This window comes from Typopeltis vanoorti, chromosome 7, assembly GCF_054136105.1.
Source record: "Typopeltis vanoorti isolate ZY-2024b chromosome 7, IOZ_Tvanoo_1.0, whole genome shotgun sequence".
Taxonomy (NCBI): Eukaryota; Metazoa; Arthropoda; class Arachnida; order Uropygi; family Thelyphonidae; genus Typopeltis; species Typopeltis vanoorti.
The window spans coordinates 32,590,831-32,617,522 of record NC_143555.1 but is presented as its reverse complement, the minus strand read 5'-3'; the positions used below and the strand labels follow the sequence as shown (position 1 = coordinate 32,617,522).

The 26,692-nt window shown below is 36.5% G+C and overlaps 1 protein-coding gene across 1 annotated transcript in view; it reads left to right on the top strand.

The window, feature by feature from the left end:
• The window catches only part of LOC150104569 (2-oxoglutarate dehydrogenase complex component E1-like), a 567,065-nt gene that overhangs the window by 519,617 nt on the left and 20,756 nt on the right, over positions 1-26,692 (top strand). Inside the window, exon 18 of the mRNA XM_090395786.1 lies at positions 4,258-4,383. Coding sequence (XP_090251912.1) covers positions 4,258-4,383 — 126 coding nt within the window. The remainder of the gene's footprint in view (positions 1-4,257; positions 4,384-26,692) is intronic.

Genomic DNA, 26,692 nt, shown 5'->3' with positions numbered 1-26,692 from the left:
TTATTTACTAGATACTATTATTTACTACGTTTATTACCTATTTTAACTTCAATCCTCGGGCTGCGCTTTGTGTAAAAAATTTATACTACTCACAAAGTTTTGCCTATTCTCATTAATCCTTAACCTTTCTTTCTTTCTTTCTTTCTTTGTTCACTAAGCACTCCTGTCTTAACGTTTTATTTCTCCCTTTCTTTCTTACCCTTGCCCTTTGATCGTACTGCTTGCTTAACTCCCTGTTTATTCAACTATCGCTGGTTAAACAGTATGCAGCACACTTATTCTCTCAGACCCTTCTTCTAGACAAAATTTATTTTTATTAACGGCTGCGCCAGTCCAGGAAAAATTAATATAGTCTAAGAATGAGAATAAAATAAGATAAGAATAAAAATAAAGTCTCAACAAAATTATCTTTAACTGTATAGCAAGTCATGGCTGTTCTAAATCTATTCATGCACACAGGTACGAATTTTTCATAAGGTAGTGCATTAGCAAATGATCAGATCAATTGTTGCTTAAACAAAACATTTTATTTTAACTTGACTTGAAATTACAACACAGTGAAATGGCTAACTCTCTTAACATGTCTAACCTCAGCAAAATTATTACATCATTGAAGTACATGCATTTTTTTATTTACTTAATATTCACACTCAACTTAGCACTATGAAACACACATCCCTTACAATAGGTATAGAACAATTATCTCCTCCAACATAACTTGCTTTCAGGAAATATTATTCCTTGCACCAGCAATTCGTATACACTTGTTCTACTTTGTTACCTTACAAAACTATACCACTTATCTATTGTAACACTTACAATTTCTGCTTACATAAGTTACAAGGAAAATATTAACATTATCATTTTATTACTCACAATTTTTTCTGTAAACAGCGCCAGCTATCCGATGGGACGTATGTTTTTAGTCGCTCCTTGGAAGCCTTCCAGAACACTTTAGAGGAATTGCCGATGAAAACAGCTCATATAACATGTTATTGCTTCTTCTTGCTTAGTCCACTCGGTGATCAGGAACCGAAAACACCTGCAGCAGCAGTATCAAAAGGTCTAGGTCTCCTTTTCTCCCTCCTCTCCGTAACTCGTGGTGGTAGCCATAGACGTCGTGGTCCTTCTCCTCTTTTCCCACCTTTTTCTTCTTTTCAGACCCCTTTTATACTCTCCCTGTTCTTTCATCTTAAACTTTAAATGTCCATAATTATCCAGGGGCGTGATGACATTACTTTGGTTTTCATGCTGAAGGGTGTGCCTTAGGCGATTAATTTGTCCACAAGTTGTTGCGAACTTTTTCGGATATGGTATTTTTATACCTTACTAACAATGTTAATAACATTTATCTTTAATTTCAAGCACAATATTTAAAAATAATTATTTAACATATTTTCCAGTTAATTTACAGTCAGACAAAGGAATCTGACATCAATTTTTTCTATGTTATTTTGACCCAAAAAAAACATAAAATTGAGTTCAATAAATTTATTTAAATTAATTTATCGCATGAATTTTTACAGAACAATGTTATCTGTCTTCACTGCAAAGACTATAAACCAGCTTACACAAAGTAAAAATATAATAAATCAGCTAACTTTTCAAGGTAGTTACGGTATGCTAGGAGATGTCATATATAACAAAGGAATCTGTTATATATCTCATAAAACACTCTGTTGGATTCCATCTGTTCAGATGGAAACTAGCAGAACTTAATGAGTGCTTATGCCTAAATGCGTATTTGAAAAAGTTTTGTCTTTCCAAAGGATGTATGCTCAGTGTGAACACTATTATTATTATCATCATCATCTGAGACCTCCAGGGAGGCTATAAATCACCCAAACCAGCTGTCATACTTCCCTTCAATTCATTCACACTAAATCCACTCATTACTCCTAAAGGCAAACTATTCCACTTACTTACTGCTCTGTGAGAGAAAAACCTAATTACCCAAATAGCAAGATAATCTCTCTTGAATACCTCAATGTTCAAATTCAAACTGACTCTTGGCAGTTTGAATTATATTGTTAGTAATGATCTTACACAAATCATTCATCTACCTACCAGAATACCAGATGATTCTGTTTATCTGATATTCTGATTTGGGTTAGTTAATTACCACTGATGCTTACTCTCCCTAGGCATCCCTGACCATAATATCCGTGTTTCTTTTTCTACAGACTAATTGCTTCTCCTAGAAATTCTCAGCCTTGAATCTTATAGCACTACTACAGTGTTAATTGTAATGACTTTTGGGGTTTCTACACCTCTTTTCCATGATTTCATATTGTTTCTACTCTCCTAATTCAAGCACTTATTCTGATCAAATAGTGGAAATTATTCTTGCTAGAATTAGAAATCCCCAATCCTAATGCAACCCCTGTTTTATTTTTCCCCCTCCATCAAATGTGCTAAGCAGTCCAAGATAAAAATTCAGCATGCATTTAATAGCTAAAAGTCAAATGCTTTAGCTTCTCACTCAACTTGCAATGCAGCTTTAAAAAATAAAAATAAAAACTTTGTGACCAAACAAGAAAAAAAGCTTGCCTTCTTCTCATATAATGACAGGCAAGCTTTCTGGTCTCACACATTCCTGATGGTATATTGGCAAAATGTCAACTAAAGATAAAGCAGCTTTGTTGGCATCAGTCTTTTCCTCTAATTCTTGTTTAGATGATGACATCCTCCTCCCATTGTACTGCAAACTGACCACAGCATTCTGTGTCATCTTTTGCCAAAAAAGAAATCATAAAAATACCCAGTAGTCTGAATACTAAATCTACTTGTCTGGATAGTGTTTTTCCAGTTGTATTGAAAGCTTATGCTCCAGAATTAACATTCATCATTTACAAGCTGTCATACTCAGCTTGCAGATCCAACAGCATGGAAGAAAGCATTTATCCAGGAGATAAGTCAGCCATCTAACTATAACCCTATTACTCTAATTTCAGTACTTTTGAAAACAATAGAAAAGGACATTAATTGCCAACTACTTCACTCCTTGAAGATCCATTGGTTTGTTAATGATCACCAATATGGACAATTATCCACCTTTGGACATGGGCTGTAGGAAAGTCTAGATAAATTCCCATGGTTATGCATGATGTTTCAAAGACATCTGATTGAGTCTGGTATGGCAGTATATTCTTTTCAACTACCATTCTGTGGTCTCCCTCCCACCATTTGTTAGTGGTTTTCTAGTTTCTTCTTAGGTTTCCTATCATCTCATATTTTTCCTACCATTTCATATTTTTCCTCGTATACATCGGTGACCTCTCACTAACATCAGTCCTATTCATACTTTTGTTGATGATAGTATATTCCATTCCTCTTCTTCATTCACAAAACTTTAGAGCACTCAAACGATTCAAACTTCAGGATCTTATATAATCAATGCCTTTAACAATGATCTCCTTGCCAATCTCAAGTGGAGAAGATAATCTGGTGAATTTCAGTGCTACCAAAATACGTTCCTGTCTTATTTCTTGGTAGAAAAATTATGCTTTGCTTGCCCTCATTGTTTTTTTTTAATAGGTATTTCCTTCAAACTAGCTACCACCATTCCTCCACTTTTTTCTAATTGTATGAACATGGGTAGATGCTGGTCAACATTCATGTGCAAATCACTGCATACTTGTTGAACCATAATTTTATTCCTTTCCTTCATTCTGTCTGGTCTAGTCTACATCTTAAGTCTTGGAACCTCTTGTAAATATATAAAATACACACACACAATTTGTTAAAATCTCTAAAGTTATATTTGCATAAATATACAGGTATGGAGCGTTCAAGGAAATTAAAACGTACCTTCCCTTTTTTTCCTTTAAGGACTTTTATGTTAAAATGTGATAGAGTACATGTCTATAATTGATATGGTAATATTTCCTTTAAAATTCATTTCACAATATGACATACATCATATGGGTTCAAAAATTTGACCCATTTTCTGGAGGAAAAGAGGTTCTATAATTGTTACTTATAGTAGATTAATAGCAGTCATAAATTTTATTTGTTATATTCTTTGTGTGTGTTAACTCTTACTATAACAAACGCCGTTTATAAAGTGGAATTGATGACTAACAAAATGCTAGTGGGGGGTGGAATCCTAGCCCAAGCACATTGTATCAGTGTAGTTCACTATAGCAAGAGTTAACTGTAATTCCAGTTTTTTTGCATATCAGATTTTCTACTAAATAAAAATAAATGTATGGATGAAATATATATATTTTTTTAATTTTATGTATTGTTCTCTAGGAAATTGATGAAGATTTCCCTGTTAAGCAGTTACATGAATGCAACATGCAGGTGGTAAACTGTAGTACTCCAGGAAATTATTTTCACGTATTACGCAGGCAAATTGTTCTTCCATTCCGGAAACCAGTATGAATAGTTTCATTGTTGTTATTCATGGCATGTGTAAAATGTTATCATGATAATGAAATCCCTTTTCTCTTATTTGAAGGGCCTTAATAATTTATATCAAAAGACTCAGCAACTAATCTCAACAATGAAATTAGAATGTGTCACTCGTATTTAAATGTATATCACCTTTACTTTAAAACATGTAACATTACATAAAAATAATGTTTTAATGGATGAAATGTGGATCCACGTTATTAATTTGTATTTTTAATATTTCTCTGGTATAACATGGGCACATTTGAAATGTACTATAACTTTTGAATACACTGAGAATCGAATTGAATTGCACATATAAATAATGATGATGTTGCTTAAGAGTTATAGCCAAATAACTGGGGAGTGGGGAGATCTCCACACAGCCTTTAAGGAATGTGAAGAACCAACTGGGGCTTCTGACCTAATGTCCATTCCTCACCATCATGTGGTGTACCCAATTATGTATTTAGTGGGTATTGAATGAATGAGGATGGACTAGAAATTTAGGACTTAGGTGACCAAATTTTATTCTAGTTTGGCTTAAACGAGAAACAAACATGATGGTATAACATGATGAAATTTCATGATGGCTAGGACATTGCCCACTTAAAGAAGACTCCTGTCGTTTTCATCAGTGTACCATGGTGAGCACTGAAAAGTCAGCTACTGGAATAAACATGACATCTGAGGAATTGAAGATAGGCACCATTAACACAAGGTAGTATCAATGGAATGGAAATTGAACAAGCAGAACTAGGGAAGCCTTCTGTGGATATAATTGGTGTTAATAAGAAAAAGATTGAACAGATAAGATCCTGTTAAGCAACAAATATAAGATGTTATATTTGGGTGGTACTGATTGGGGAAAAGGAAGGAGTAATGATAGCATTAAACACCAAACACAAAGTTAAACTTCTTGATTGGCAATTTGAACAAGAAAAACCTTGCAGTATCTTTGGCAAACTCTGAAGAAAATATTGATCGATTCAGCCTAGAGAAAGCTTAGAAAAATCAAATGGTGGACACAAGAGGTTAGAGGTAGATGTAGAAAAGGGAAAAAAAAACTTTAGCAATTGTGAGTAATAAGTCAGTAGATGCTTTGAGAGAGAGAGAGTATGCAGAAAAATGTAAGAGAGTTAGCTGGATGTAAAAGTAGCTAAACAAAAGTCATGGGAAAGAAGACTTTGGAAAGAATTTGAATACAAATATCATGACAATGACAAAATATTCTGGAACATATTGAAGAATCTTTGAAATGTTGGAAAGACTGCTGTGAAAGAAATTAGGGATAATAAAAGTAATATGAAGACTGATGATGAAAGATATTCTGGACATGGGGAGTAATTACTTCCTTGCTAAATGAAACAGGATGCAATAGAATTGTGATAGAAATAAAAAGTGCAACGAAATCAGCAGCACAGCAGCACATATCAGTACTTGAGGTATTAAAGGCTATTAGAATCCTGAAATGTCAACGGGCAGCTGAGAAGATAATATTCAACTACAAATGTTCAAATATGGAGGTATAAAATTTTTCAAGTGGCTACACTGCATAATTCAAAAAACCTGGTCAAAAAGTCATTCAGAATGATTAGAGTAGAGCTCTCATAGTTCGATCTATTATCATAATCTTCCTTATACACTAAAGGCAGGTTGAGACTACCGTGAACGATAACTTTCCAGTCCAGTCTATTGAAAGCCAAGTTATTTAAACTTCTGTAAGAGTTCAGACAACTTATACTCTTGATGTTTACTGTCCATTGTCTTCTAGGTTTTTCCAGTTTCAAGATTTCTTTCCTTCTACTCTTCCATTTTGAAGAATTTTAGGAAATCTGCTACTAAGCATTCTGTACACATGTCCATACCACTGTAGCTGATTTTCTCTGATTCGTGTTACTATTGAAACACTGTAATGATCTCCTGATTAGCTTTCATTTCAGTCCATAATGTTTTATTTATTTACTGCAAATGCTTGTTTTCAAACCCCTCAATCTTCGTTAGTCTGCCTTCTGTTTTGATAACCCAAGTATCTGCACCATAAGCAACTGTGGGGAGCACCATTGAATTATATACTTTGATTTTAAGTTCTTTGGAGAGATGTATATTTTTCCATACATTTGTAAGTTTTGTCATAGCAGACCACCCTAGTTTATTCTGTTTAATAGTTTCTTCACAATTTAGCCTGTTTGATCAATGTACTTAAGTAATTGAATTTTTTTAATCTGTTCTAGTTTATTTCCTTCTTCTAAGTTAAGTTCTTATGGAAAAGAACTTCTGCCCATTGCCGTTGTTTTGGTTTCACTAAAATTTATCTGCATTGCATAATATTTACTGTTTTTATGTAAGTTTTCAATCATGTAATTTTAAGTTCTTGTTTTTTTATCTGTAAATAATACTATATTATCTGTATATTTTATATGATGTAAATTTTGTCCACTCACAGTTATTGCCATGTTTTCTGGAATAGACTCTTTTACCAGCACAGGTTAAAGGAACATGATGAAAGCAGACATCCCTGCATGACACCTCTCTCTCTCTCTTCTGGCATTTCAGAAGTTTCAGCTGCTCCAAATTTTATTGTTGCCATAGTATTTTTGCAGTACTGGAAGATGATTTTGAGTATTTTTTTTTAGTCTTTTATTTATTTTTTTTTTGTTCTAAAATTTCAAGGAATTTATTTCTGCTTATTGAGTTAAATGCTTGCTTAAAGTCTGTGAAAGAGCAGTAAAGTTGTTGTTTTTTTCCCATATTAATTTAGCTAATTGTAAAAGAGATAAATTGCATCAGTTGTAGATCTCCTCTGCTAAATCCCATTTGCTTTTCTAAATGTTGCTCATAAGTTGCTTTCTGTTTTTTATATTTCTGATAAATAATTTGTGTGTGACTTAATAAAGTCATTGGTCTATAATTTATGCATTCCTCTACTGCCTTTTTTGTTTTGTGTGTGTGGGAATTATTCTTCCCAATTTCCAGTCATTAGGAATTTCCCCAAAATTTAAAGACTTGATTGAATAACTGCACTAAAGAATGCTTTACTGTTTCTCCTCCATACTTCCAAACCGCCATCAGAAGTTCATCTCTACGTAGAGCTTTATCTGTTTGCATCTATCTGATTGTAGCATCTATTTCCTTCTTTAATTATTTTTGGGTTCTCCAACTCAACTCAACATCACCAGAGTTCAAGATTCGGTACTATCAACATAAGAAGCCTGAATGGCAAAGAAATGGATCTAGCTGATGAATTGGATAAGTACCAGATTGACATAATAGTGGTGACTGAAACAAAAAAAGACAAAATTGGTGAGATTTTCTGAGCAATAAATACAAAATGTTATATTCAGGCAATGACAATCAGGGAAAAGAAGGTGCAGCTATAGTATTGAACACAAAATATGAGGAGGCTAATCTTCTGGCAAGCAGTATCAAGTAGATTGAAGTGGGCAAATAACAGAATAGAGAACTGAGACTTATTTGTACTTATGGTCCCACAGAAGATTCTACTAAGGTAGAAGTGGAGGATTTTTTTTTGAGGCTTTAGAGAAAGCAACTGACACAATGAAAAAAGGAAAAGTTGGTCCTTGTTGGGGATCTAAATAGCAGAGTAGGAAATAATTGTCAGACATACTAAAATATTTTGGGAAAAAAGAGCCAAGCTAATAATAATAGCAAATACCTATTGGATTTCTGCTTAGGACATGGACTGGTTATTACTAACACAATGTTCCAACATAAAAATGTGCACAAGTTCACATGGAGAGAAGAGGCAAAGAATAAGAAAAGTCTCATTGACTATGTTATTGTTGATAGTGATGTTTTCTCCCTGGTGCAGGACACCAGAGTGTGTAGAGGATTTCAAATTGGAAGTGATCACTATTTAGTCTTGAGCAGGATTAAACTGAATTTCATATTGAAAAGAATAACATGTAAGAAAGTTTTAAAACGAATAAAAGTCGAGCAGCTCTCAGACAATGGGAACTGTAGACTAAAATACACAAACCTTATTGAAGAAAAAGTGAAAGAGTTTGAGATCAGGAACCAAACCTTGGAGATTCAGTGGCAAGCCCTGAAGAAAACACTTGATTGATTCAGCCAGAGAGACATGTGGTGAGGTTGTCTACAAGAATAGAAATATCAGAACTCCATGGTAGACACAGGAAGTTAACAAGGCATTGAAAGAAAAGGAGAAAGCATATCAAAAGTTCCTGTCAAATAAGACAGCTTGTGTTCTTAGAGAATACAGAGACAAATGTAAGAAAGCTAAACACTGTGTAAAACTAGCTAAACAAAAGTCATGGGAAGACTTTGGCAAGAACATAGAAAATAAATATCAAGAAGGTGGCAAGATATTCTGGAGGCTGTTGAAAAAGCTCAGAAATGGAGGAAAGATTGCTGTAAAAAGAATTAGTAATGATAAAGGTGACATGAAAACTGGTGAAAAAGATATCCTTGAAGTATGGAGTAATTACTTCGAAAAATTGCTAAATGAAACAAGCAGTAATGATAGCACAGTGGTAAAAAAACACGAACAGGCATGGAATCAGGAATACATATCCATACTTGAAGTAGAAAAACCCAACAAAAGCTTGAAATGTGAAAAGGCAGCTGGAGTAGATGATATTTGACCAGAAATGCTCAAGTATGGAGGTATAAAAGTCTTATAGTGGCTGCACTGCATCATTCAGAAGGCCTGGAAAGAGGGACAAATTCCAGATGATTGGAGTAGAGCTCTCATAGTACCCATATATAAAAAGGGAAATAAAACTGAATATGAGAATTACAGAGGTATTTCCATACTGAGTGTTCCTGGTAAGATTTATGCAAGTATATACTTGAGAAATGGTTGAGAAGGATTGTGGAAGGGAAACTTGGTGAAGACAAAGCTGATTTAGGCCAAATAGAGGCTGTTAGGATGAGATTTTCACTTTACAACAAATAGTTCAGAAATCATGGGAATATAACAAAGATATGTATTTAAGTTTTGTAGATCTGGAAAGTTCATATGATAAGGTGCCAAGAGAAAAGCAACACCATACAACTGTAGCTATTGAAAATGCTACAGTTGTATGGTGTCAGTGGATCATTATATCAAGCAATACTTCATCTTTGTTTGAGTTGTAAGTCAGCAGTTGGAATTGAAGGAAGTACAGGAAGATGGTTTTATGTTAAATCAGGTCAGACAAGGATGTACATTATCCCCTCTGTTATTCATTATCTATATGGATCACATTATGAAGGAAAATGGTATTAAACCTAATATCAAAATTAGAGATGTTAATCTCAGCTGTTTACTTTATGCAGATGATGTTATACTTCTAAATAAATCCACTACAAGTCTGCAAGATTCCCTGAACTAAATTGAATAACTGTTGTAATAGATTTGATATGAAGGTCAACAATAACAAAAGACAATGAAAATAGGCAGAATCATTGAATATATCAACTGCATTGTGAATAGAGATCCTATAGAACAAGTAAAACATTTCAGCTACGATTTTAGGCATGATTTTTAGTGAAGATGGTAAATTAAATATGGAAATAGGCAACAGAATCAACAAAGCTCTTATGGTAGGAAGTCAAAATAAATTTGTATGGAATAAGAGAGAAATTAGTCAAACACTAAATTAGCTGTATACAAGACAGTGTTCAAATCTGTTTTAACTTATGGATCTGAGAGCTGGGTTAGAAGTAAAACATTTGACCAAAGACCACAGATTAGAGGCATGAAAAGATGGCATCAGTTGGAATATCATAACGAGGATATTAGGAAAGAACTTAACATTGTTAGTATCCAGGAATGAGTTAGCAGAGGTAATCTCAGGTGGTATGGTCACTTAAACAGCGTGGGAAAAGAAAGATTAGCAAAACAAGTGTTCTCTGCCAGGATGGCAGGAAAAAGACCCAGAGAAAGACCAAAATATAGTTGGATTGATATGGTAAAAAGTGCCTTAGAAGATAGAAATATAAGATCTGATAATGTTGGACTCTTGACAGGTAACAGATTGATTTGGAGGAAAATTGTAGATAGGAAGTTAGTAATGATATAAGTTTTTCTGATATGTACCCTCAAGAAGTGTTATGATAGTACACTTCTTGAGGGTACATATCAGGAATTTGATGATGATGATATAATATAATTATATAAAAATATAATTTCTTGGCATCTGTCATTTATTTTAAACCAAGTAGAGATGAAGTGAATGAATAGCAATATAAAGAAGGAGCCGCAAAAAAAAAAAGAAAGCGTTGTGGAACAAATATAAACAACAAGGTGATCAGCATGAGTAATATAAAGCACAAGCAAGAAGGGAAACAAGTATGGTAAGGAAGGCTAAATCAGATTTTGAGAGAACAGTAACTAATCAGGCCAAAGTAAATCCAGAAAGTTTTTTTTTTTCCTCACTAAATAGCAAGTGAAAGAATGAGTATGGAAAGAACTTTACTCAGTGCTGATGGTAAGAAAGTGACAGAAACAGAAGGAATAGTTCAGTTACTAAACGATCACTTTGCAAGGGTATATCGTCCAGGTGGCGACTTTGCAGTTAATCTCATGATAGAGACCGATGTGAGAATTGAGGTAGATGACCAGGAGTTTTTTATTTTATGTTGAGCCCATACACAAGAGTTTGGTTGATCAACCTATAGTACATTAGTACCATATGTGGGTAGTGGGTTGGGAAAGGAGAACTTGTTTACATTTAATTTAAAAGGCTGTATATTGTATTCCTTGAGAAACATATCAGGAAGAAGAATGTTCCACAACACAGCAGTAGCAGGGATGAAATAAACTTGTTCTGTGGTTTTCAAGGTGTACAGTGAAGGGATGTTGAGCAGCAGCTGCACTTGTTCCTATGGGCTTAGTACTATGTAGTGGAATTATTGATGTTGTTTCAGATGAACATCTCTGCCATGAAATATTTCTAGAATACACATATTGCAGAAACCAAATGTCAGTGTGAAAGTGGGAGAAGTGAGTTGGTAAGAGATATCTCATTAATCAGTCTAATTGCTCTCCTCTGAGTCAAGCATTTTTAGGATCTCTTAGGGGCCCCACTCCAAATGTGAGAGCAGTATTGTATAGCTGGCCATATTTGTGATTTGTATAAGGTTAATAGCAGTGAAGTCTTGAGCGAAAGAGAAATCCTAGTTTTTTAGAAGCTGAGGATGTAATGGTTGTGATGTGTTTATGCCAGGAGAGGTGATGTCAAGGTGATTCATCATCATCATCACCATGCTTATCAGGGATTTAGGCCTAGTGTGGCCTGTTCCAGCCTTAGAAGTCATCGTTTTCTTTTTCCTAATGGCTTGTTTTGGTAATCTTTCTATTTTCATTCTTTGAACGTGTTCCATTCATTTATGTTTATATTTTTTCATTTATTCTATTATTGATTCTTGGTTTAATTCTTTCATAATTTCTTCGTTTCCTTTGTGATCAAATAGAGTATACATTGCAGTTTTTCTCATAAACTTAATTTCTGCTGTTATTAATCATTGTCTTTTTGTTTTATTGTCCAGATTTTGCTTCCATACATTAAGACTTGTAGGGCTAATGTATTGTATACTTTAGTCTGGTTTGTTTTTGAACTAGGTTTGGTTTAAATATAGAGTTAATTACACCTGTTATTTTTAAATATTTTGCAATTTTTTCATTTATAACTTTTTCATTTTCATATGTGATCATACATCCTAGGTAGTTAAAAATTCACCTGTTCTATGATCTTGTTATCTATTACCATCTTAGTTCTTGCTGGATCTTGTCCTTTAAAGGCCATAGTTTTTGATTTTTCTGTTGATATTATTATTATTTCCCAAGACCTCATGGAGTCAAAGACTCATCTGGGAGGTCCTTTTATCACACACACACATCTCATCATACCATGTCTTAAACACACTCAAACTCCTTGCAGACACCACACTCTCAGACAAGGCATTCCAATCATTCACAACTCTGCACGAAAAAAACCTGCCTCTCACTCCCCTACTCACACCCTCTTTATACAGTTTCCAGGGATGACCTCTGGTTCTCCCCTCATCTCCCACTATTCCCTGTAGAACTTCTTCAAAAGTGATCTTATAACAACCCCTTACCAACTTGTAGGTCTCTATCATATCTCCCTTCTTCCTTCTCTCCACCAGACTCTGCAAATCACATCTTCTCAATCTTTCCTCATACACAACATTCCAGAGGTCAGAAACTACCTTAGTCAGTCGCCTTTGGACCCTTTCCAACATCTCTTCATCCTTCTGAAAACCTGGTGACCAAATCTGGGCACAATAGTCCATGTGTGGCCTAATCAAAGCCTTATAAAATGGAACAAGAATCTCCCTACTTCTACACGTCAGTGTCCTCTGCATCATTCCCAGAAGTCTTTGTGTTGTTTTCACAATTTTGGTGATGTGTCCCCTACATTTTAGATCCTTATCCACTATCACCCCCAGATCTCATATTTCCTCTACCTCCAACAATATATTCTCACCAAGCATAAATCCTGCATCCCATCTTTGTTTTCCAAATTTTAAAACCTTACATTTTGCAACATTGAACTCACATCCCCATTTTCTTGCCCAATCACTCAATTTATTCAAGTCTTCTTGCAAGGCCACAACATCTTCACTACTCTTTATGGTTCGTCCCAACTTTGCATCATCTGCAAACAACTGAATATCTCCATCCAAATATTCGCCAATATCATTAATATACAAGTTAAATAGTAATGGCCCTAAAACATACCCCTGAGGCACTCCACTAGTGACTTTCCTTTTCCTGGATATGGCTCCCCATACACAACTTGTTGATACCAATCAGATAGCCACTCTCAAATCCAATGCACTAATCTAATATCCAACCCCATCTGCTCTAGTTTGACTGTCAACTTATCATGAGGTACTCTATCAAAAGCCTTTGCAAAATCCAAGTATATATTACTGTGTATCCTTCTCCTCTGTCCAGGGAAGCAGTCACTTTATTGTAATAAGTAAGTAGATTACTAAAACATGACCTCCCTTTAGCAAATCCATGCTGTCCATCAAAGATTATGCCATTGTTGTCAACCCAACTCTGGATCCTAGTTCTCACAAGCTTCTCCAACAACTTAACCACAACACCTGACACAGAGATAGGCCTATAGTTTGATGCTTGAGTTCGATCACCTCCTTTATGAAGAGTCACAATCTTGCCCTCCTTCCACTCTTTAGGCACTTGACCAAGTGCAAGACTCGTATTAAAAAAATATGTCAAGGTAGGTGTCAACTCTGTCACATTCCTTCAGAATACGCGGTGATATATTATCGAGTACCACAGCCTTATTTACATCTAGTTTACTCAACTCCTCAAACACCTCTTGCTCACTTACAGTCAGTCTCTCCTCCCCATCATCAACTGCTCTCAATCTCTCCATGAAGTCACATTCACAAGATTGAAAGATCTTTATGAACTGCTCATTAAGTATCTCCACCACACATTCTGCAACAGCTGTCTTTATACCATTTCCTCCAATCATTCTTTCTTTTGCTGGCTACATATCGAAAGAACTCCTTAGGATTCTTTTTGGCTTCATTAGCTAACTGCTGTTCATACCTCTCTTTAGCTACTCTCACCAACCAAGTCACCCTCCTTGCCTGGTCTTTGTAGACCTCATGAAATCGGTTACTTCCACTTCTTATGCTGCCTCCACAATGCCGTTTTTCTCTGTATCGCATGCTTAATCTCTTTATTCATCCATCTCACACCTACCTTATTTAACCTTCTCACCCTTGGAATACATTTAGACATTGCATCTACTAAATAGTTTTTGAAAATCTCCCAAGCTGCATTGATCTCTTTTCCAGCTAACTCCTCATTCCATGCTACACCCGCAAGCTGTCTCCTGAGCTCTTCATAATCACCCCCGCCCTTGTAGTTCCACATATACCCTTTTTTCACAGGGGTCCTTGCACTGCTGGCAACCACCCAGGTTATCACCTCATGGTCACTTTCACCAATTGGTGGATGATTTGACACCTCATTTATAATTACATCCTCTGATGAGATGACTAAATCTAAGACCCTTAATCCTCGTGTGCCCCCTGTTACATACTGTTACATATTATCATACCATAATCTTTGACTATCTCATTTAGATCTAAAATAACTTTCTGTAAGTTGTCTTCAGAATTTGGAATTATTATTTGGTCATTGGCAAAAAGGAGAGTGTTTAAGTTCACAGTAGGAGAAAGTTTAATACCTTGATGGAAATTTTTATTCCATTTTATTATTATTTCATTTAGGTAAATATTAAAAAGAGTTGCTGAGAGGGGACATCCCTGTCGGACCCTCTTGGTTTATCTCTCTCGTATATGATAGCTCATGATTTAATCTTATTTGTATTTGATTATTTTCATATATACTTATGATAGCTTTTAGGATGTTATTTGGTATTTGTGTTTCTTTTAATATGTTAAATAAAATGCTTCTTTTAACTTTTAACTTTTGCAAGTTGATTCTAAAAAGAGAAATGTCATCTTGTCTGGGAATTTGGGTGTTGTCAAAAGTAATACTCAGAGAAAATGGTTCTGCTTTGTGAGAAATAAGATTGAATTAGGTTTTACTAGCATTGAAATTGATGAGGTTACCTGACCCCATTGAAGAATGGCTTGGACATCAGAATTGAGGGCAGTGGTGTTTGATGTGAGTTTTGTAGAGTAAGGTTTATCAAATGGAAGGGGAGGAGTGCAATGTGTTGTCATCTGCAAAGCTGTGTATTGGGTTGGCGATCAACTGAAGTAGATCATTGAAGAAGGAAGAGGATCGGTTAAATGATGAGAGGATAAGGAACCATTCCATCATCACATGTAGTGTGCATCCAGACAGAAAGCTGGCAAAACGATGGGAGTTTTCTTAGTAAACCTTTTCTTCCTCACCAACGACCCTTCCAAATGCACAGTGAACATAGTGTGCCCCTAGATAATTCTGACCACAATCTAGTGCTCATCTCCTCCCTCCCATGCAACAATGCTTACACAGCCACTCCCATACAAGAGTAGTTTGACATTACAATATAGTGCCCTAATAGTGCCAGATCCAGTCAAAAGCTTTGGAGATATCAAGTGCAATCATTTGAAATTTACTACACTCCTCCATGACATTTGTCCAGAGATGGGTGATATATGGGAGTAGATATCCTGTTGATCAGCCATGACAGAGTCCAAACTGGCAGTTGTTTATTAGGTGAGTGCCTTTAAGGTATTGTAGGAGTTGGGAATTGATGGTTTTTTCCATTACTTTAGACAGAACTGAAGTGAGTAAGATAGGACAGTAGTTAGACAGCAGTGATTTGTCACCCTTCTTGGGAATGGTTGAATATAAGCCAATTTCCAGGCAGTGGGATAGATACCAGTGGAGTAAGAGAGCATATACAGGCATCATTGGATATGAGTAAGTTCTGGTGCAAAAACCTTCAGTACAATTGAAGGAATGCCATTAGGACCAGGAGACTTTTTTTTGTGTCTAATTTGAACAATATTTTTCTGATCTCTTTCTGGCAAAAGGATATAGGGGGCATTGTATGTTGAGCATCTGGAATGGTTGAGGGCATTTACCATTGTCAATTATGTGTGCATTGGAAGCAAAGTATGAAGCCAGGAGATTAGCTTTTTCTGTGGGTGACGATGCCATAGAGCCATCTGGGTATATGGTAGTGGTGAGAATAGTATTGGGCAAAAGTTAGGACCAGTTGCTTTGGCAAGAGACCAAAAGGCTTGGCTGCTGTTTGCACAGGCTGCAAGTTTCCTGCTTTTTGCTCTTTTGAACTCTGTTTTGGAAGCATTGATAGTTTTTCTTTCTTTCTGTTTCGGGCTTGAGTATAAGCACTAAAGGAAGATGGAGTTCTCGATGTGAGCCATGGTATACTTGATTTTTCATTTGTACAGCCTTGGCACATCTTTTGGAGAACCAGGGTTTAGTTAGGGGATGGTAGTTCAGAGCAGTGTGGGGAATGTATGTTTCCATGGTTGCTATTCCTTCTCTGTATACTTCATCTTTTCTTCCTGGAATGAGTCTTTTGACTCCATGGAGTACCTGTATAAATACTAATAATAATTTTGTATTATGATGGATAGCTACATTCTAACATCTGCTTCTTGATTTATCCAGTTTGGTTTTGCTTCTCTACAATTAGATGTAATTTTATCTTTTAATTACTAGTTTTCGTGCAGTTCAAAAGAAAAAATTTCTACTATCTATATGAAAAAATAGTGTTCGTAATCACCAGTTCCATTGTCTTGCAAAATTCAAGGAATCTATCACTTCTTTCATTTTCTTTTATCAGTCCCAAATTTTCCCATTACTCCTTCCATGTCCTCAGAATACTTGCATGTTTTTGCATTTAAGTCCCCCATTACCATCAGCATGTCTTTTCTGTTGATATTACCAATTTCTGTTTGCAGATTTGAGAGAAATTCTTCATATTTATCATCCCCATAAGAGTGATCTGGTGCATAAACTTGTATTATCTTAATGTGTGTATTTTTTTTCTCTTTTGCCTTCAATCTTGGCAATCTTGAAGATAATGGAATAAATTTCTGTTACTGAATTTAAAATATTATATTTTTACTATGATTGCTTTTCCTTCTCTGTGTTCCTTCACACTTTGCTTCCACTATCATTACCAAATCAGTACATATGCTTAGGTTGAAAGGCCAGAAGCAATTGTCCATCCATTGGAATGAGTCATAGAAGTCACGGAGGCTGTCCCACTTGGCATTATTATAATGTCGAACTACTCTTATATGGGAGTGGCTATGCCAGCATTGTTGCATTGGGGGGGGGTGAACAATAGATTGTGGTCGGAATTATCTAGGGGCACACTATGTTCACTGTGTATTTTGAAGGGTCGTTGGTGAGAAAGAGATCTAGTGTGTTTGAGAGTGGTTCGGGTTATCTGGTATTCTGGTTGGCATGGGAACAATTTGTATAAGATCGTTAGTCATGCAAATTTTTCAGCATCTCTGCCTCCAAGATGTACAACTTTAGGAGGAATGCTAGTTGATGTTATGGGCATTAAAATCTCCTATGAGGAGGATTTCACTGTTGGGAAAGTGGGACTGGAGAAAATCAATTTTTAAGGAGAGGAAATTAAAGAGCTCAGAGTTGTTGGTAGCATTAGGGAGTGATAGAGACTGCAAATGAATGTGACCAATATTTTCAACCACAGAAGGTCAGAGTTCAGCAATTCTAGGTTGGGTGCTCTCTGGCAAGGTATATCAGAATGGTGTATGCTCAGATACCACCCTTGGATTGAAAGGAGTTAAAAAGTGAGTAGTTTGGAAGGTTTGAGATGAATAGTTCTGGGGGGGGGGATTTGAGTTTCTGCCAAAAAAGAGTAGGTAGGATGTGGTAGGCAGAAGATGGTAGGGGACACTATTAAGGTTGGAGTTGAGGACGTGGATAATAGTGAAGTGGATATGTAAGGTTCTGTGGGGCATATATTTGACTGCAAGGGCCTTGCACGTTTCCTTTACGTGATGCTATTAGTAGCCGCCATGGAGAATCACTTGATTTTTGCACTAATTTAACCATTTTGGCGTTTTCTTCAAGTTGTTTTCAAAGATGATGTCCTTGTTCCCTCTAGGTGAATTCAGTACATTGAAAAATATCAATCTGAATACTGCAGTTGACCTATTTGGTATGTCAACTCGTGCGCTATGAGAATGTGAAAGTGAACTGGCAGTGCCTTTGACGAATTTGTTTAATTTAACTCTCAGTTCTAACAAGGTTCAAAGAGAGTAAGATAGTTCCATTACATAACGGTAACTCCAAGACAGAAGTAGCAAATTATAGATGATTAGTATCTCTGGAGTGGTGGTTAAATATTGAAAAAGTTGGTTAAAAGTAAAATTCAGGAATGGGTGGATATGATACTCTATGGGGGGGGGTAGCATGGCTTTGTAAAAGGTAGGTCCAGCTGCAGTAATTTATACTCTATGGGGGGGGGTAGCATGGCTTTGTAAAAGGTAGGTCCAGCTGCAGTAATTTATTCACATTTAATAATAAGATGACAGCAGAATGGATAATTGGATAAAGGAAATGGCTACACTATGCTACTGCTGGACTTTTCAAATGCATCTGACAAAATAACACATGGAAAATTATTACTAAAGTTGGAACAAATGGGAATAGATATGAGGTTGGTGGCATAGATGAGAAAGGGGTGCAGGCTGATAGACATCAGAGGGTGGTGTATGGTGAAGTGGAATCAAGGCAAATGAGGGTGACTAATGGAGTGCCCCAGGGTTCTGTATTAGGACCACTACTCTTTAATTTCTACATTAATGATTTAGCGGAAGGTTTGAGTATGGATATTCAGTTGTTTGCCAATGATGCAACACTGGGGAGGGCAGTAGTTGATAAAGTTGATATAGATATCTTGCAGGATGACTTAAATAAATTGGCAGTTTGGGCAAAGGACCGTGGTTGCAAATTTATGTTGTAAAATGTAACACAATGCACTTTGGGATGAAAGCATTACATACTTTGTATCATACTAGTGGTACTAGATTAACAGGAAATTGATGAGGCTAGAGGCCTGGGGATGATGGTGGATAGAGATCTGAAATTCAAATACTGCAAGCATTGCAGACTTGCTCAGAGGATTACTTAGCTGTTGAAGAACATTGACAAGTAAAGATAATGAGGTTATTATCCCTCTTTGGCTACATGTTTGCTACTGTGTGCAGATTTGGTTTCCTGCATTTTTAGTTGACTGGACATGGTGAAGAGGATTCAGAGATGAGTGACTAAGCTCATGACACCTCTGTGGAATGCAATGTTCCCTATGAGAATAGATTGAAAGTATGTGGGTTGCAGATTTTAGCTGACAGATGAAGGATAGGGGGATATGATAGAAAGTTATGTTATTAAAATAATTCTATAAGATTGACACAAAAGAAATTTTTCAATAAATGACAAGTGTGTGTGTGGGGGGGGGGGGGAACAAGAGGCAACACTTGGAAGTTGTTTAAGAGTGTGGCTAGTAAGGGTATGCAGACTAGGTTCATTACTTGGAGTGGTGAAATGAGTGGAATGGATTGAAAATAATGGGATAAATTTCTGTTACTGAATTTAAATGATTATTTTTTTACTATGATTGCTGTTCCTTCTCTGTGTATGTACTTCATATTTTCTTCCTGAGTAAAATGTTCTTGCATTTTGGATGTTAACATGTCTCTTATCTGTCCAATATGTTTATGACATACCTTCTACACTCCACTTAAATTTTGTTAATTCTTCTAACAGTTTCACTATTCCAATTATAAATAATGTTCTAACATTGATTGTTAATATATTTGTGATGTTCTTTGCATACTTTGCACCACACATATTTCTCATCTTCCTTAAGTGGTCTCTGAGGAGATGCATTTGACTTTCCCAAACACAGTAACACTTAATACATCCTGTGACTGTTTTCTTCCATTCGTAGTAGTTATAGGCAAATGGCTCAGCTGACATGCCATTCTTTTGCTGCAAAGTCCATTAAGGATAGGGCCAGAACTTTGGGAGAGAAGGCAGACTCCCACTGCAAGATAAAAGAAAGAGGGGGGGGGGGGAAGAAAAAGGAACAATCACCCCTAGAACTCGAGTACCCTAATAGCATTGGGGGGAGAGAAAGATGAGATTGAAAGAAGAGTAGAGGCAGTCTACAGACATGCAGTAAACAATATCAGAAGTATACTGCATGAAGTAAGACCAAGTCCAGCATTGGATATATTGATTTATAAAAATTAAAATAATGTGAGAATTATAAGAGGAATTTCTCTGTGATGTGTGCCAGGTAAGATTTATGCAAGTATACTTGAGAACAAGCTAAGGAAATTATGGAAGAGAAGCAGAGGAGAACAAGCTGGATTCTGGCCATATGAATATTGGCAGGATCAATTTTCAGTTTACAACAAATAGATGAGAAATCATATGTATATATCACAGGGATCTGTATTTGAGTTTTGTAGATGTGGAAAGGGAGTGCTTAAGGGTCAAAGCAGTATAACTGAGAGCAGCTATACATGGCCTTTAAAGGAATGCAGAGAACCGACCAGGGCTTCTGACCTAATGTCCAATCCTCACCATCTCGTGGTGCACCCTGTGGGGTATCTACCTGGATACTGAACGAATAAAGATGGGCTGGCAATTTGGGATTTAGCCGACCAAATTGCATTCTTATTGGCTCAAACCAAAATATAAAATGATGGTACAACATGACAAAATTCAATGCCGACTGGGGCATCGCCCGGTTAAACAAGGCCCCCCTCCCCCCCATTGTTTTCACCAGGGAACCAGGGTGAACAGCGAAAAGTCAACTACTGGAACAAATCGAAAAAACACCCCAACTCAACATCAGCAGAGTTAAAGATCGGTACTCAACATAAGAAGCCTGAATGGCAAAGAAATGGAGCTAGCTGAGGAATTAGATAAGTACTAGATCGACATAATTAATTATGACTGAAACAAAAAAGACAAAAACTAGTGAGATCTTTCTGAGCAATAAATACAAAATGTTATATTCAGGCAATGACAACCAAGGAAAAGGAGTAGCCATTGTATTCAACACTAAATACGACGCTAATCTTCTTGAATGGCAGTCAGTCTCAAGTACAGTGATGTGGGCAAATATCCAAATGGGGAACTGGACAATGAGACTTATTTCTGCCTATCATCCCACAGAAGGTTCTACTAAGGTAAAAGTGCAGGAATTTTTTGAGGATTTAGAGAAAGCAGCTCACACAATGGGAAACGAAAAGTTGGTCCTTGTTGTGGATCTAAATAGCAGAGTAAGAAATTATTGTCAGACATACAAAAATATATTGGGAAAATTTGGAGAAAAGAGCAAAGCTAATAATAATGGCAAATACCTGTTGGATTTCTGCTGAGGACATGGACTAGTTATTACTAACACCATGTTCCAACATAAAAATATGCACAAATTCACATGGAGAGAAGAAGAGGCAAGAAATAAGAAAAGTCTCATTGACTATGTTACTGTTGATAGTGATGTTTTCTCCGTGGTGCAGGACACCATAGTGTACAGAGGATTTAAAATTGGAAGTGATCACTATTTAGTCTGGAGCAGGATAAAATTGAATTTCATATTGAAAAGAATAACATGTAAGAAAGTTTTAAAACGAATAAAAGTTGAGCAGCTCTCAGACATTGGGAACTGTAGACTAAAATACACAAACCTTATTGAAGAAAAAATGAAAGAGTTTGAGAACAGGAACCAAACCTTGCAGATATAGTGGCAAGCCCTGAAGAAAACACTGATTGATTCAGCCAGAGAGACATGTGGTGAGGTTGTCTGCAATGATAGAAAAATCAGAACTCCATGGTGGACACGAGAAGTTAAAGAGGCAGTGAAGGAAAAGAAGAAAGCATATAAAAAGTTCCTGGCAAATAAGTCAGCTTGTGCTCTTAGAGAATACAGAGACAAATGTAAGAAAGCTAAACACTGTGTAAAACTAGCTAAACAAAAGTCATGGGAGGGCTTTGGCAAGAACATAGAAAATAAATATCAAGAAGGTGGTAAGATATTCTGGAGGTTGTTGAAGAAGCTTAGAAATGGAGGAAAGAGTGCTATAAAAGGAGTTAGAGATGATAAAGGTAACATGAAAACTGGAGAAAAAGATATCATTGAAGTATGGAGTAATTACTTCGAGAAACTGCTAAATGAAACAAGCAGTGATCACAGTGGTAAAAAAACACTCAACAAGGCATACAGTCAGGAATACATATCCATACTTGAAGTAGAAAAAGCCATCAAAGGCTTGAAATGTGGAAAGACAGCAGGAGTGGATGATATTCGACCAGAAGTGCTTGAAGTATGGTGGTATAAGAGTCTTGCAGTGGCTGTACTGTATAGATCTGAAGACCTCGACAGAGGAACGAATTCCCGATGATTGGAGTAGAGCTCTCATTGTACCCATATATAAAAAGGGAAATAAAACTGAATGTGAGAATTACAGAGGTATTTCCCTACTGAGTGTTCCTGGTAAGATATATACGAGTATGCTTGAGAAACGGTTGAGAAGAATTGTGGAAAAAAAGCGTGGTGAAGAACAAGCTTGATTCAGGCCAAATAGAGGCTGTCAGGATCAGATCTTCACTTTACGACAAATAGTACAGAAAGCATGGGAATATAACAAAGATCTGTATTTAAGTTTTGTTGATCTGGAAAAGGCATATGACAAGGTGCCAAGAGAGAAGCTATTCAATATGCTACAGTTATATGGTGTCAATGGGGCATTATATCAAGCATTAATTAGTCTTTATTTGAGTTGCAAGTCAGCAGTTCGAATTGAAGGAATTACAGGAAGATGGTTTAATGTTAAATATGGTGTTAGACAAGGATGTACATTATCTATATGGATCACATTATGAAGGAAAGTGGTATTAGACATGATATCAAAATTGGAGATGTTAATGTCAGCTCTTTGCTTTATGCAGACAATGTTATACTTATCAATAAATCCACTACAAGTTTGCAAGATTCCCTAACTAAATTGAATAACTGTTGGTTATTCAGATAAAGAATGAAAATAGGCAGAATCGTTGAAAATGTCAACTGTGTTGTGAACAGAGAACCAGTGGAACAAGTAAAACATTTGACCTACTTAGGCACAATTTTTAGTGAAGATGGTAAATTAAATATGGAAATAGACAAAGAATCAACAAAGCTGGTATGGTAGGAAGTCAATTGAATAAATTCATATGGAATAAGAGAGAAATTAGTCGGAACACTAAATTAGCTGTATACAAGACAGTGTTCAGACCAGTTTTAACTTATGGATCTGAGAGCTGGATCAGAAGTAAAACACTTGACCAAAGACTAGAGATCGCAGATATGAGAATCCTGAGAAAGATTAGAGGCGTGAACAGATGGCATCAATGGCAATATCATATTAAAAACGAGGATATTAGGAAAGAACTTGACATTGTCAGCATCCAGGAATGCATTAGTAGAGCTAATCTCAGGTGGTATGGTCACTTAAACAGAATGGGAGAGGAAAGATTAGCAAAACAAGTGTTCTTTGCCAGATTGGCAGGAAAATGACCCAGAGGAAGACCAAGATATAAGTGGATTGATATGGTACAAAGTGCCTTAGACGATAGAAATATAAGATCTGATAATGTTGGGGTCTTGTCGAGTAACAGACTGATTTGGAGAAAAATTGTAGATAGGAAGTTAGTAATGATGTAAATTTTTCATGTATTACTGTCATATCCTGTACATTACCCTTGAGGGTACATAGCAGGAATTTGATGATGATGACATTTAACTGACTCCCATTAACTTTTGCTCATACTGACAGCCTATTTAAATAATTCTGCAAGCTGTCCGCATCACCTTGATTAACTATTACTTTACCTAATTTCACATCATCAGCAAACAACTGAATATTTCCTTTCAGGTTATTTCCTATATAATTTTTATATAAATTAAACGGCAATGGTCCGAGCACTGAACCTTGTGGTACACTCCTATCACCTGCTTTTGCATTGATTCTGCCCCTCCATATACCACTTTTTGATATCTGTCCAGTAACCACCCTTTTATCCACTTAACCAGTGTCATATCCATCCCCATTTGTTCTAATTTGCGTAACAGTGTTTAATGTGGCATTCTGCCAGATGCCTTTGCAAAATCATCATGTAACCATTTCCTTCATCCAACTCAGCTGTTACTGTATTATAAAAAGTTAGTGAATTACTAAGGCATGACTGACCCTTCAATAAGCCATGTTGATCCTCATACAGTATCATATTTTTATCTATCCATTCTTGAATTCTCTTTTTGACCAATTTTTCCAGTACTTTTACCACCATGCCTGAGATACTGATTGGTCTATAATTTGCTACTGTAGTCTTAGAACCTCCCTTATGCAAAGGAATAATTTTGCCCTCTTTCCACTCCCTTGGAACTCTACCAGAGCTGAGACTTAAATTAAACAGCGTAGTCAAAAGACATTGCCAGTTCTCTTGCACATTCTTGCAAAACACTAGCTGATATCCTATCTAACCCCACAGCTGTATTTACATTGAGATTCTGCAATATCGTAAGGACCTCCATTTCATCCACCTCTGTTCCAACATTAGTGTCTGTCACATAGGTTTAAGCAGTAACCTCACTAGGAAGATATATGCTTGCAAAGTGGTCACTCAGTAACTCAACTATTTTATCCGCCTCCGTCTCCTCATGACCATCATCACTTATTAAGGTTAATCTTCCATAATCATTCTTCCTCTTACTTGCCACATAACGAAAGAACTCTTTGGGATTTCCTTTGGCCTGCTCAGCTAAATTCTTTTCATAATCTGATTTTGCCTTCCTTGCCATGCTGGTCACCTTTTTCTTTATATACTTTCCACAGCATTTTCTTCTTCTGATGCTCGTGCTTAATGATATGACTCATCCATCTAACTCCTATCCAGTTAATCCTCCTTACCCAAGGTATACAATTTAATACTTCTTCCTCTAGATGACCCTTAACTATATCCCATGCACTACTAACATCCTTACCCTGCAGTGTTTTATGCCATGTTACAGATTTAAGCTTCTTCCTAAGCTTGTCATAACCACCTGCCTTATAGTTCCACAAATAACCCTTCTTGATAGAATATTCCTCATGTTTTAATCTTCCAAGTCAAGACCGCTTGGTCACTTTCACCAACTGGAAGCAGTGTTGTCACCTTGGTTATGGATAGCTCTTCTGATCCTATGACCAGGTTCAATACTTTCCCACCTCTAGTTGCCCTCCATCACATGCTGCCTTAAGTAATTATCTCTCAGCAGGTGTATAAATTCTATTTCCTTTCTGCCATGTGATCTTTCTTCTTTTCATATATCTCCATAGTTGAAGTCCCCCATAATAATCACTTGACCTGTATTCAGTGTACTAATTTGGCAATGCATGTCTTCCAGATCATCTGTAGAATTCCCAGGCCTATAGCAACAACCATTTATATTTTGTCTTACTGGTCTTAATCTCGCACCAGATTGCTTCAAATGAACAGCCACCTCCTGCCTGTCTCCTATTCTTTTTGGTTGCAATTCAACTGCTGTCATCAACAGTACTCCTCTCCCATCCTATCTTCTCTATCCTCCCTGAAAATACTACACCCCTTCACATTCAATCCCTGTAACTACATCATCTGCTGTTAGCCAAGTCTGAATAATGCCTATAACTTTTGGCGAGGTTGCACTAATCAATGCCAAAAACTCATCCATCTTGTTCATGATACTTCTGGCATTAGTATATAAAAACAGCAACATCCCTTTATTCCTTTATCCAAGTGTGAGTAAACAAAGTTTGCACCTGAAAGTATCTTCAGGACTGGGGTAAGGTGGTACAACACCAGGGCACTCCTTGCAAAGGTGGAGCAAGATACCAACACTCCTATCTCAGTATCTCCCATAATGCAAAACACATCTCCTTGCAGATATGTCTAATGTTATGCATTAAGGGAAGGGCCACAACCCAGACTAGTTTCGACCTTTATTGAGGTCTCTTCAGTGGGAGCCAGGCCCAAGTGGAGATACCAGGCAGAAGCATTAGCAGGTCATCTCTGCCTATAGGAGTTGCCAAATGGTGTGCCACCCTTTTTTAATAAATTACTCTGGATTTAGAGAAAGATGCTGAAAGTTTATTTTTCACTTGGTTAGAGTATAATAAATTTAGTTTAATCCTTTATCCAAGTGTGAGCAAACAAAGTTTGCACCTGAAAGTATCTTCAGGACTGGGGTAAGGTGGTACAACACCAGGGCACACAAGGAGTGCCCTGGTGTTGTACCACCTTACCCCAGTCCTGAAGATACTTTCAGGTGCAAACTTTGTTTGCTCACACTTGGATAAAGGATTAAACTAAATTTATTATATATTGTACTCTAACCAAGTGAAAAATAAACTTTCAATTCCTTTATTCCCCCACCCACCTTTACTTTCTGAAAGAAACAGATTAGGCTATGGATCTCGGAGTTCAAAGCCATATAACAAAAACTGCAAATACAACCTGGAGGATAATTGCAATGCTAAAACGAATATTGACATGTAAGAATAAGGAAGTAATTTTTGCTCTTTACAAGGCTTTGATACAACCTCATCTCAAGTCTCATGTGCAGGTCTGATCTCATGGTTTCCAAGGCGATTCAGAAACAATGGAGAGGATGCAGAGGAGATTGGTCAATTCCTTTATTCCCCCACCCACCTTTACTTTCTGAAAGAAACAGATTAGGCTATGGATCTCGGAGTTCAAAGCCATATAACAAAATCT